General features: G+C 44.6%; 1 protein-coding gene across 1 annotated transcript in view; it reads right to left on the bottom strand.

Moving 5' to 3' along the window:
• DZIP1 (DAZ interacting zinc finger protein 1) overlaps positions 1 to 10367 on the bottom strand; it is a gene marked incomplete at both ends in the record, with an annotated part of 49633 nt that extends 39266 nt beyond the window's left edge. The window contains 4 exons of the mRNA XM_079721939.1: positions 874 to 998; positions 3814 to 3898; positions 9665 to 10219; positions 10332 to 10367. Of these exons, the coding sequence (XP_079578065.1) occupies positions 874 to 998; positions 3814 to 3898; positions 9665 to 10219; positions 10332 to 10367 (801 nt within the window). The remainder of the gene's footprint in view (positions 1 to 873; positions 999 to 3813; positions 3899 to 9664; positions 10220 to 10331) is intronic.
• Positions 10368 to 14033: the final 3666 nt, after the last annotated feature.

The following is a 14033-nucleotide window of genomic DNA, read 5'->3' as shown; positions in this document are numbered from 1 at the left end:
GTTGAGAGTCCGCCTGCCGATGCAGGGGACACGGGTTCGTGCCCCGGTTCGGGAAGATCCCACATGCCGCGGAGCGGCTGGGCCCGTGAGCCATGGCCGCTGAGCCTGCGCGTCCGGAGCCTGTGCTCCACAAAGGGAGAGGCCACAACAGAGAGAGGCCTGCATACCGCAAAAAAAAAAAAAAAAAAAAATCTCAAGACAAATAAAATGGAAACACAACATACCGAAGCTTATGGGATGCATTAAAAGCAGCTCTAAAAGGAAAGTTTATAGCTATAAACGCCTACATGAAGAAAAAAGAAAGATCTCAAATAAGCAACCTAACATTATACCTCAAAGAACCAGAAAAAAAGAACAAACCAAATACCAAGTTAGCAGAAGGAAGGAAATGATAAAGGTTAGAGAAGAAATAAATGAAATACAGGATAAGAAGACAATAGAAAAGATTAAAAAAACTAAGAGTTGATTTTTTTGAAAAGATAAACAAAATTGACAAACCTTTAGCTAGACTAACAAAGAAAAGAAAGAGGACTCAAATAAATAAAATTATAAATGAAAGAGGAGACATTACAACTGATACTACAGAATTACACAGGATCATGATAGCCTACTATGAACAATTGCATGCCAACAAATTGGACAATCTAGAAGAAATAAATTCCTAGAGACATACAACCTACCAAGATTGAATTATGAAGAAAGAGAAAATCTGAACAGATGAATAATGAGTAAGGAGATTGAATCAGTAATCAAAAAACTCCCAAAAAAGAAAAGCTCAGGACCAGACGGTTTCATTAGTGAATTCTACCAAACATTTAAAAGGAATTAACCCCAATCCTTCCCAACATATAACTGTTTCTGAGTTTAGCATACCTTAGAGAATCTGACTGCACGGGCACGCTGTGCAGCCTCTAGCTGAGACCTGGTGAGCTGCAGCTGCTCCTGCAATATGTCGACCTCATTCTGGAGCTTGTCAGTCTGTGCCCTTGTCTTATACTCTGCTGCAACAGAAATACCTCGTTAAAATACCATCTCTTAGAAAACCTATCTGAAAACTTTTGGGGTACATCCTATTGATAAGACAAAGACAAAGGAAACTGCTTTTACTTGGGATATTACTTTTTTACGCCGCATGAGCCAACTTTTACTCTCTACTATTCAATATTTATTTTCAGTCCTTCATATTATTGAGTGCTGAATTATTTTTAGCAGATTCTTTCAGCCACGAGATTGAGGTTGGATTGTCCTACATAGATAGGGCGAGAGGCCATTCAGGGAGCAAAAATGGTACAAGGAATAATCCTGGGCTCTTCGTCAAGATGCCTGTCTTAGAGAAGGAAAGCAATAGCTTCCATGGCAGGTACCACACTATTGAAATCTCTGTGGTCACCATCCTTCTGGCTCCCACCGTACTCTCCTGAGAACCTCATCTGTGCTAAGATAAGCAGAGGCTGGCACTCAAAATGCAAACTTGGGCCATAACCCATCCATGGGGCAAAAAGGAACTACTGAAAAGTCATTAAAGGGAGCAAGAAGTGAAGGGAAGAATACTTATGTACATGTACTTACATGCAGATGTACACATGACTGAATGGATATACATGTGTCTGTGAGTGTAGACATGAAAGGTATGGAAACCAAGGTAGAAAGTCAGAATCTCAAAGATGACCTGAAGAAATAATACTCATTTCAGAGTCTGAAATACTCTCTGAAACGAGTATGAGATAGAATAAGATACTGAAACAGAAGAGAAAGAAGGTCAGTTTCACACTGAAGAGTGGTAGGTTAATTAAAATACTTCATCTTCCCTATTTCTCCAATACATTGCTAAATTGTATCAGCGGTCCATGGCTTATAAGTGGAATTTTATGCTGTTCATATTGTTTATGCAAAGTTTATCTGTTTCCTAAATAAATCTATTTATCTGAAATAGGCAAGAATGGAAACAAACTGGCCCAAAAGGGAGGGGAAAGCAGGCACTGAGTAACAAGCTAGAAGTACACACGTCTAGATACCGAGAACATTTAAGATTGTAATGAGAACTTCTGTGAATTACTGTGGCAATCAGCAGAATGCTTTCATCTGCTCATGGAGAAACAGACCTTGCATTCTTTGCTCCTGAGAACATTTAAATTAGTAGGAAACCTGGTTCCATGGTAAGCCTCCCACCTCCTGCTACTTCAGTTTTCCCCCTCTATACACTGGTTAATTCACACTGGCACCCAAACACATCTTAGTATCTCCCACTTCAAACAAGACAAAAATTTTCCCTTGGTCTCATCATACTTCCCTCCAGGCACTGCCTCCTGTCCTGGTTTTCCTTCCCAGCAAACGTTACTGAAATAAGTGTCTGTAATGGACATGACCACTTCCTTGCCTGATTCCCAGCTCACTCCAATCCAGCTTTCATCCCCAATAATTCACTGAATTATGTCACATGTCAAGGTCACCAACAGTCACTGTGACAATAATGGTCAATTCTAGGTCTTCCTCTTACTCTGTGCCTCAAGATCATTCGGTGTAACTGTCTCCTTCTTGAAACACTCACGCCCCTTGGTTTCCATGACAACACACTTCCCAGCTTCCCTCCTGCCTCCATCACGGTGATTTCTCACTCTCCTCAGCTGCCCCTCCTGAGCTCCTAGTGTGGGGCTGGCCCTAGCCATCTTCTCTTCTCTAAGTGATCTCATCCAGCCCAGTTCTGCTAACGACTCCCAGGTTTTATCTCCAGCCTGGGCCTTCAATTTGACCTCCAGACCTCCAGCATCTCCACTTGCATGGCAACTGTACGTGTGACTTAATTGTACCTGTGGCCAACACAAGTTCTCCATTCTCCTTCCTCCCTCAATCTGCTCCACTCCTGGTGTGTCCCTTAGGAAACATGATAGCCATTCACCCCAATGTATAGGACAAAAGCCCAGGATCATCTTTGCTTCATCTCTTGCTCTCATGTTGAGTCACATCTCTGTGGCCTCTGCGTCCAGAATAAATCTTCTCCATCTCCACTTCTCCCACCTTCCCTGGCACCGTCCTGGTCCAGCTGCCACCTTCTCTCACCTGGGCTATCATGCAGCCTCCTCACCTTCCCAGCTGCTTCCACCTCTGCCCCTACAGTCTGTTCCCCAACTGCAGCTAGAGGGGTCATTTTAAGGTACAAATCAGATCGTGTCCCCGCAACTTAAAATCCTCCAGTGGCTTCCCATTACGCTTATTATATCACCCATATGCCCACCCAGGGCGTTCAAGGCCCTACGTGACCTAGTCCATTCCTAACCCACCACTGCCTTGTTCACCCTGCCCCACCAACCTTCTATCTGTTCCCCAAACACGCCGTGTCCTGCTTCTTCCTCACACACCCTCACAGTACGAGTTCCCCTTGCCTGGGATATACACTTCCCAGACTTCCCGCAGGCTGGGACCCCAGCATCATTCTGGTTTCTGATCCAATAACGCCTCCTTAATGAGGAGTCACTAGGAATCACTCTCCATCCCGTTCTCCTACTTTATGTTCTTCACTGCACTGGCCACCATTTGAAAAGAATCACTCATTCATTTGTTTAAATGTGAATCCTCCATCCCTCCCATTAGGGTGTCGGAGAGCCAGACAGGGTCTGTCTTGCTTACGGCTGTATCCCCGACCCCTAAGGCAGTGCATGGCACATAGTAGGGGATCAATATTAACTAAATGAGTGAACAAGGACTATGACGCTTTCTTTTAAAAGGGTTGAGAGATGCTTTGGACCATGTCTCACTGAAAAAAAAAAAAAGGTACCAGAAAGAAAACAGATCTTTGAAGTAGCGCTCACGACTTACCGAGACGAGAATTTTCAGGGTGGCGGCGCTGAATATGACTTTGTAGAAAAGCTTGGTTCATAAAGGTCTTGTCACAAAAACAGCACTGAAAAGGAGAGAGCAACAAATCCAAGTGTCTGTAACAAGTGCCCTTCCACCTAATTTGAATTAAAATTTGGGTACCTGAAGCACTATCTCTTGGGCGATTTCCCCCAAAAGTTACCACCCTGGCAAGTGATACTGAAAGCATAACTAAAAAGACATACAAGACCAGGGTGTTCTTCCCAAACTGAACACAGGACAGTGAAAGCCATCTCTTGACAGTTAAAGTAGCCCATCTTGGTGGTTTCTGGAACCCCTGATGCTGCCCCTGTTAAGTCTGGTGGTTCACAGCCCGCCAGCATCAAGTTGTTCATGACACTCCAGTCATGCCAGCCTCTTCCTGTCCCTCAAGCAAGCCAGCTTCAGACCCTTTGCATTGGCTGGTCCCCTGCCCGAATCTTCCCCGTACCTTCCCATGACTGGCTCCTTCTTGACATTCAAGGTGTCATTTACGGAGCATCTTCCACGCTGGGGCTGAGCTGCGCGTCCTCAGCAAATCTGCCTGGATGAGCCTCCTGACAGGCACTGTCCCATCACACTGTCTTGTTTTCATCATTGTACATCTCACCAGTTAATATTTTCAGGTTTCTATACTTCACTTGCTTATTGTCTCCTGCCTAATCCCTCTAGGTTCTAGAATGTCAGCTTCCTGAGAGCATGAACTCTTTTCTCTCTCATTCATAGCTTTATCCCCAGAGACCAGCATTAAAAAATCATTGAGCACATGCTTAGAAATATTTGGCCTCCTAAAATGAATTTACTGGGAAAAAAAAAAATCAATCCTACCAATATCTCTATTCTCTACTTTAACACAATTTTTAAGCAAAAAATTCAACTTGTTTCATCTATATCCTCCCCCCTGGATTACTCTAAAATAAATCTTGGATACTGCATATTTCATTTGTCAATATTTCAGAATCTATCTCCAAAAGGACTTTCTTTTAACACAATCATAATATTATTATCCCACATTTTAAAATGTGAAAAGTAATTTCTTAATTATTAACAAATATCCAACCATTTGTTTATTTTTTCCCCAATATTTCACACATTGTCTTAGAAAACATTTTTGCAGTTTGTTGTGAATCAGGATCCAAATAAAGTCATATCCTGCAACTGGTTGTTTTGTCTCTTAATTCTGTTTTTGTCTATAGGCTGAGCCTCCAAGCTCCTTTTCCTTATAATTCTTTTGCTGAAGAAACTGAACATTTGTCCTGCAGAGTTACTCTCAGTCTGGATTTTGCTGTTTCATCTCTATTGTGCTATTTACATGTTCTCCTATTCAGCTTTTGCCTTACTCTTAATGAGTATAATTGCATCAGAAAACTTTAGGTTCTAATTTCCCAGAAAATTAACATTATGGCATATTTCTCAGCATTACATATCAGAGGATCTTTACAGCATCTTTTACGACTTCTCTGCTCATGAGGACTGTTCTGGTTTCCTCACAACAGTTTAGGGACTGCCCACACTGGCTCGGGTGTAAGTGTGGCTCTTGGGCTACACACAACACTGGAGAAAGGAAAAGAAGAGGAAACATGGAAGTGTAACTTTTAATTTCTCAAAATAGAAAATATGTGTTTTAACTATTGCAATAATACAGAAGACTCATGAGCTCAGGGTAAGAAGGGGTTCATACTCCAAAAAGAAAAGACTGACATTTTGACTACATCAACATGAAAAACTTCTATGACAAAAATACCAAAACAAAGTTAATAGACCTCTGGTTTCTGGATCTGCAGGTAAGGAGCTTGAAAATCGCCACTCCATCCTAACAACAAGGGAAAAAGCTGAACAGACTGAAAAATCCACAACTCTTCTTGGATCTGTAAGAGAGGGGAGGCTACAGGGCAAACCACTGCCCCTGAGTGTGCTTTTCAACATTGCATTTTAAGTCCTTGCTAATGTAATAAGGCAAGAAAAAAATTAAAAGATATACAGACTGGGAAGGAAGACACAGAACTGTCTTTGTTTGCAGATGACATGATCGTCTATGTAAAAAATCCAAAAGAATTGCCAAAAAACCCCTGGAACTAATAACTAGGTATAGCAAAGTTTCAGGATACGAGGTTAATATACAAAAGTCAACTGCTTTCCTATATACCAGTAATGAACAAGTGGAATCTGAAATTTAAAATGTAATAACATTTACATTAGCACCCCCCCAAAATGAAATACTTAGGTCTGTTGATAATGGGGGAAGCTCTGCATGTGTAGGGGCAGGAGATATATGGAAACTTTTTGTACCTTCCCCTCAATGAAACTAAAATTGCTCTAAAAGAAAAAACTTAAGTTCACACAAAAACCTGCAAGTGAATGTTTACAGCAGCATTATTCATAATAGCCAGATACGGGTTTCAGGCAAGATATCCTACAAAAGTAAAAGGTTAACAGACTCTGATTCATGTACACCATGGAATACTAGTCAGTTTTTTAAAAATGAATGGATTAGTGATACCTGAAACAACTGGTCTATCAGGCCCCAAAGCCAAAATTATCTGATCTACCATCACTGGGATTAAAACATACTTTATAATAGATCTTACAGTAATTAGAAACTTAATAAAAGATCATTCTTTACAATGAAAAGCAGCAGGAGGTTCAGGAATCCTACTTATTGCACAAAGATTCTGCCTTAGAAATAATAAAGTTCCCTTTCAGGGTAAGAAGGTGGGAAGGAATTCTACATCACGTAGAATCAAATTTCTCCATTAATAAGATAATTATAAAACTTTAAAAAATGCTGTAAAAACTTTATCCTATAACCCTTTGCCTTTTCTTAAAAAAATAGTTTTAAATATATGATAAATATGTTCGATATACAGATGAATGATATAAACTTCTATTTCAAAGGAGTTCCCTTAAAGCATCTTTAGGACAGAAAGTGACATAATACATTAAGAAAAATTAGGTACTATAAACTATTCATAGAAAGGAATCAGATACTCTTTCCATGACAACCCCAGGGATATAATATGTTAAATTATGTTCAGGGTAATTGGTTTCAGAATGTTGACTACATGTAGGTTGTATGCTATATAAAACATGGAAATGTCTTAATACCACTTCTATCCAAAATCATTAAAAATTTAAAAATACTTAGTATAATGGAATTAACACAAGAATTCAGGATTCCTTTATCTAAATGAGTAGGATGGAGGCTTTTGATTCCTCCAGATGTTTTTTAAGACCTCTCAAAGACAATGACAGAGAATAGGAAATAAAGATTTTCACTATGCCCACTAAGAGCTAGGCCCTGTTACATCACTGTCTTTTAAAATTTCCATGGCAACCACTTTATCCATGAAGAAATCAAAGCTCAGGAAAGTTAAGTTGGTTGCAGCCTTATTGGTTGCACAGTTTGACCCATGTCTCTCTGACAGCAAAATGCATGCTTTTTCTACTCCTCAACACTCATATCCAACTCCAAGGGGCTCAATAATTGGAACAAGGGACAGAAATTCACTGACAGATTCCAAAATCTATCTGTGTTTCTGAAGTGTGGGGAGGAATCTGAGTCTTCCAGCTGTGAAAATGAAAGGTCTTCTTAGAGTCTAAGTCCTATTATAATCCACTGGAAATTTTTAATTTTTAAAGTTTTAAAAATAATTTGATAGCCAGATCACTGGTACACACTGGCCTTTACACATGGCCATCAAACTTCCCCGGCTGTTGGAGGTTTCTATTTAAATAAAAATTCACACTGCAGACTAAAGTCAAATAACTATTTAAACAAAATCAATTGACTTCCCATAAATTTTACTATAGGCCAAATATCCCTAGCTTACGAATCTGTAACAAAGATCATAACACCGTGGAATCCCTGCTAGCTTACATGCCAACTATTCTTAGCAGCAGTCTTTGACTAGCCCTCCCTGAAACACTGACTCTCACAGCATCTCAGCACTGTGACCTCTGGCCTTCTGGTCTGAGGATTCATAAAGAGATAGGTCACAGGTAGCCACAGCTCACTACAGGGAAGCCACTGCAGAAATCAACATCCACTTGTTGGATGCTATTTACTGAGCTTTCCTCGTGCTATACATGCATTATCTCACGGGATTCTCAGAGCAACCCTACTACTAATGTTCTCATTTTCCAGATGAGGAAACTGAGGTTTAGAAGTTAAAAGACTTGCACAGGGGAATAGGTGGAATCCAAACCCAGGTAATCTAACTCCGGAGCTGTCACCCTAAAGGCTCTCACTGCTCAAGAACTCCATAAAGAGACAATGGCAAGTCACTTACTAGAGGGCAGAGTATACGTGTACTACACTAAGTAGGAAAAGGTGGTGTGGTCATTCCTATCTCTTCTTGGCCACACCTGGGCACACCATACAGCTACCACCGCCATTCAAAGTTTGAGTGGCCAAGAGTTGGCAGGTGTCACTCATTTGATAAAAGTGAGCCATTACTTTTTTATCCTCATATTATCATTCACATTTGAAAATCTTTACTTATGAACAGCTATTTTTATGATAACCAAAAGAACGAAAACGAAGTTTATAAACATAAAATTTTTATGTTACAGGTTTTAATGTTTCACTGAATAATAGCAAAGCCAGGTAAACTTTTTTTAATGTTTTAAACAGAACCTATTCTATCCATTTTACGATAAATACATTTAAAGAGCCATCTCAGTACTATTTATAAATATTTAGTTTTTAAATAGCATTTATGAAACAAATAGGCAATTAGAGACATCAGGTATCATTGGATGACTATACCTAAAGGTTGTATACCCAAACATTAAGACTTTCTAACAGCATTCTTTCCCAACTGTTCACCTAGTTTAAGTACACTTCTCTCAAGGCTCCCGTTAGGTCAGTCCTAAGCCCTATCAACCTCACTGGTTTCTGAGTCCTACTCCCAGTTCTCCACACTCACTCCTGCTTTGGCTCCACCATTACCTAAATCCACTGAGGCCTTTTAAGTCCTATTTAGCCAAAATGACTGGAATGTAGGGGTGTGAAATCAATCTTGTCAGTCTATTGCTTACTTTGATATCTTCATCAAACATTCTTTGCTTCTTCCACCTCACCAATAAAAAAGATAAATATGCTGATTTCTGTTACACACAAAAATTACAATATTTATCTTGGGTTCAATGTCTAACCCCTAACAGTTGGGAGATTAAGAACAAAAAGGCAAAATTAAAAAATTTTTTAAGTAGTATTGTTATATCAGCAAGTATTCTCCTGCTTAGGAAATATACACATTGAAATACTTAAGAGTCTGCAACTCACTGCCAAATGGTTCAAAAGTAATAGTATGATATAGAGACAGAGAAAATAAAGCCAATGTGGCAAATGTTAATAATTGGTGTAAGGAAGTTTTTGCACTGATCTTGTAATCTTTCTGTAAATTTAAAAATATTTCAAAATTTTAAAATGAGGAAAAAAATCCACAAATTTAAGCATTCCATATCATTTGGGGCCGGAGCTCAACAGCAATTTGTACCTGGTTTATTTTTCATTACTCCGATTAGGAGGAAGAAACAGTTTCTTAAACAACCAGCTTTCAGATAATTCAATAAATCACTTCAGTCAACGTTACTTAATTATTAACCCTATGTTAGTCTACACAAGGTAATGAACCATGTTATCTGTTGGTTAAAATTACTCTTTCGCTTAAATATATGCTGTTTCTTCTAATTTAGAGTACATATTGGGGGAAAAAAAAAAAAAGTCAGTGCTATAGGAAAGGACTCTCAATATCCCAGCCAGTAGGAATTGAGGGTTTTATTGGGTAATCACAAGGCAGCTTCCCACCTGGTAATAGCTGGCTTTGGCCTCAATCATCAGCTGCTGGGTGGAGATCAACTTTTTCCTCCGTTTACACTCTTCCTTGAGTAACTTGATCTCGCCGGCCTGCTTGGTGTGGAGCTTCTTGCTCTGCTCACACTCGGCCCGGCTCAGGCGCAGCCGCTCCTCCAGGCTGTGCAGCTGCGAGGTGAGCAACTGCTGCGAATACAGCAGGTACTCGATGGTGAGCTGCGCCAGGCGGATGAGCTTCAGCAGCACCGGGTCCACCCCCGACTGGCATTGCGGGCACTTCTCGTCCTCCAGCTTGCAGAAGGTGATGTTCATGATGTTCTCCTGCAGCGTGAGCACGTCCACGGCTCCTACCACCTTGTCCACGTCGATGGCGCTCAGCCGCCGCCAGTCCAGGCTCTCCAGCCGCGGGCGGAACTGGAAGAACGGCAGGGGGCCCGAAGCCGCGGTGGCGGGGCCGCAGGCCATGGCGGCCCCGCCCAACGCGACGGCTGCGGAGGCGGGTCTCTTCAGGCCGTCGGCGAGCGAGCAGTAGACGTGATTCTGAAAGGGCTGCGGGAAGGACAGAGAATGGGGGAGGCGGAGGGGGCTGGGAGTTCTGTGGAGTCCCCGCCTCCCCAGCCCGGCATCGGCAGGCGGGCATCCCCGGCTTGCCGCCTCTTACCATGCTTGGAAGCAAATCCGCCGCCTCTGCCGGCATCGGAGGTGGGGGCAGTCCCGTCTACCCGGGCCGGGCCGCCTCCCGGGACGCCGCCGCCTCACCCCTCGGAGCTGGGAGAAGGCCGGGTTCCGGGCGGTGGCGGCGGGCTAAGGCCTGGGCGTCTAGGCCGTTGTTAATGGCAACGCCCGGCGCGTGCACCTGGAGCAAAGCGCGAGCCGGCCAGCTCGCGGTCAGCGTGCGCCCAGGGCCCTGAGGGACCAAAGAAGAACTCGTCGTGGGCCAGCCGAGGACACACCGGTCCACCTCGAGAGGGCACACTTCCTGAGATCCGGCTCGCGGGGCACCACCTTGCAAGTCTCTAAGGCGTGGGGAGCCACATCCTAGCTGCCAGCCTCTGATCCTCGCCTTAGGTTTTTGAGATTAGAAAGAATCATTCATCCTCCTCTTTCACGCACAGCTCAGAAAACGTGAAGCAACAAATCTATGTAAAATTAAATGGGATGGAGGGGGGCCTAGCTGCGAAAGGGCACGAAGACACTTTGGGGTATAATAAAAAAATGTTCTCTGTTTTGATTGTCTTGTTGATTACCTGGGCATATACATGTTTCAAAACTCACTGAATGGTACACTGAAAATTAACGGTGCATTTTGTACATTATACTTCAATAAAGTTGTTTTAAAAATTAAATTTGTAGTGTAGTTAATTATATTTGATGGACGTCTTCCTAAATTTCTTACATTCAAGATACTTTTTTAAATGGAGTCTTTCTTCCTCTCTGGGTTGGCCACCTAGATATAACATTCGGATAGAATTTCAAACCAAATAACTTCCCCAAATATGTAATACCTTACTTGTCTTTCCAAAAGGATACTTTTTTCAAAATGTGAAGATAAAGACAATTATATGGAGGGGGAACTTTACAGGGCCCTGGTATTTACCTTACAAACTTGTGTGGCAGCTGCATTCTGTTTTCTGGAGAGGCTGAACTATTTCTAGCAGCAATTCGTAGACCTCAGGCCTCTCATTCTCGAGGTCTTCTGGGAGCTGCCTGTGGTTACCATAGAGATGGATGAACTGAGGAAAAGCCAGCCATTCCTCAGTCCACCGGGGAGTCCCTGCTTGGACCAACCATCAGGAAAATTTTTGTCTCTCCTAACAGCCAAAGAACAGATGGAACGAAAATACAGTTCAGAGTAACTGGAAGCAAACTTGTAATGTCAAACATTTCTAGCCCTTTCTAGACACTGAGAACTAGAAATAAGCCCACAGGAAAGCATCCAGAAACTAAGCATACACTTCATAAGACTTCATAGAAGCCGTGCATCCAAATAATTTTGAACGGGATTTTGAAAGAAAAAGAGCTATTATCGATTAACCACAGCCAGCATGACAGTCTTAAAGATCTAGCTTCAAAGTCTGATTCTTCCATTTACTTGCTGCCTGACCTACAAGTTACAGCAGCCCTAGGCTTCAGTTTCCCAGTCTGTTAAATAGACGTCAGGATACCGACCTGGCAGGTCTATGTACCCTGGCCTCCATCCACTGGGCTGCAGGATCAGCGGGAACTAGGGCCGTGGTCTCTCTTGCTCACCGTTATATCCCCAGCACCTGGCATAGATCAGGCACGGAGAGGCGCGTTAAGAATTTGCCAAAAGGACACGTGGATAAAGAATGATCCGAATGAGGGGCTTCCCCTGTGGCTCAGTGGTTAAGAATCCGCCTGCCAATGCAGGGGACGTAGGTTCAAGCCCTGGTCCGGGAAGATCCCACATTCCGCGGAGCAACTGAGCCCGTGCTCCACAACTACTTAGCCTGCGCTCTAGAGCCCGTGAGCCACAACTACTGGGCCCGCATGCTGCAACTACTGAAGCCCGAGTGCCTAGAGCCCGTGCTCTGCAACAAGAGAAGCCATCGCAATGAGAAGCCCGCGCACCACAAGGAAGACTAGCCCCCGAGGGCCGCAACTAGAGACAGCAACAAAGACCCAGACAAAAATAAATAAATTAAAAAAAAAAAAAAAAGAATGATCCGAATTAGGCGCTTAGGAAACGTCAGCTCCCGGCCCCTGTCCCTCATACTTCCTGTGCCCCCGGGCTCTGGGTCCAAGCCCTTGAAACTTGGGGGTCTATCCGCGCGCTCCCACTGCATTCGGGAGAGGAGGCGCGCGGGGCTCGAGGCGCCCATCTCCGTTCCCCGCCACCACTCCGGCCCCGAGCACCGCGCCGCTGGCCACCCTCGCCCCTCGGCTGAATCTGAGTCGCAAGATGGCCGGAACAGGAAAGAAGGGGGCACACTTCCCCGTTCCCTCTGCAGGGCCGCCAGCCGGGCGCAGCGCCTCCTGCCCCGGGCGCACCATGGGGACGACCCGCCGAACCCACAAAGACAAAGGCCGGGGAACGCGGGCTCCAGTGGGGCCCCGGCGCCGACCCTTAGAAGGCAAGCAAACGGGGAGTGGGGGGCTGCGGCAGCCAGGCCAGCGGGGTCTGCAGCGCCTCGGCTCGCAGCGGGAAAAGAGGAAGGAGGACCCGGCTTCGCGGACACCCAGAGGCCCCGGCCTCCCCTGGGCGCCTGGCGCATCCCTGACCTCGACTCACCCCAGCTGCGCGCTCCTGGGCGGGCGCCGGGCGCTGCAGGCGGACAGGGGCGAGGCTGGGGACGCAGACTCCAGGGGCGCTGCTGGCACGGGCGGGCCCGTGGAGGCCGAGGAGCAGCCGGGCGGGAAGCGGCGGGCCAGCTCCTTCTTCCAGGACGTAGGATGAGGCCTGTCTGTTCTGGGCAAGTTGTGGCGAGGCTAGCCGCCTGGCGCCTCTCCAGGCCCTCCCAGATTCCCGGCCACGGGAGCCACGGGAGCCTCGGGATCCCCCACCCCCCTCCCGCCCCCTCCCGCCCCCTCCCGCCCCCTCCCCTCTGCGATCTCCCTCCGGCCTTTTCTCTCTGCCTCCCGGGTCCTCCGGCAGCTGGGCGGGACTGTGCGCGTCTAGACCGCCGCGCGAAAATGCGCTCCGCCAATCCCGCTGTTGGTGCAGACACGTGGTGCCTGGGCGCGCTCTGTTGCTGGCGTGGGATGCTACTTTTCAAAGAGAAACCAGATTCACTCCTACCCTGCGGTTAGCCTAACGCCCAGCTAGCTAATTTCCCATAGAGGCAGGGGCTTTTTGTGAATTCCTTCTAAGAAGAGATGCATTTTAATCGCAGAAGTCTGCAGATGCAAGAGACCTTGTAGGACTATCTCATGCAGCCTTGCACCTGAGTGACGGGGAAAACAGGATTAAAGACCATGTGCCGAAGCACACAAGGATTTAAACCCATCTAGATTCCGCGTCTCTTTTGGTTATGCCCATTTTAGGACGAAAGGCGTGGATCTCTGTTGGCAGAAAGTTTGTCGGTGGGGGAGAGGGGACGTCCGGGGTCAAGAGTAAGGTGACTGTTTTAACCTAAAATTGGAACACTTGGTCTAACAATGGGGCAAAATTCCATATAATGCGTAATCCAGAGAGTATGCACATATTTTAACAACCATGAGGTTGACCCAGATTGAGAAATTTGAGTGCATCTTTTGCAAAATCTTACTGTCTGCTGTAGAAAAATAGTTCTTCAGTTAGAAAGGAGTAACTTCAGAATTGTTGTTGGATGACAACGTGTTACTGTAAAATGCCTTTCCTTGTGTTTCTCTTTGACTGAATTAACTTTATCGGCTACTTTAT

The sequence above is a fragment of the Hyperoodon ampullatus genome, assembly GCF_949752795.1.
Source record: "Hyperoodon ampullatus genome assembly, chromosome: 16".
Taxonomy (NCBI): Eukaryota; Metazoa; Chordata; class Mammalia; order Artiodactyla; family Ziphiidae; genus Hyperoodon; species Hyperoodon ampullatus.
The sequence above is the reverse complement of the archived record's forward strand: the minus strand, read 5'-3'. Positions and strand labels throughout refer to the sequence as shown.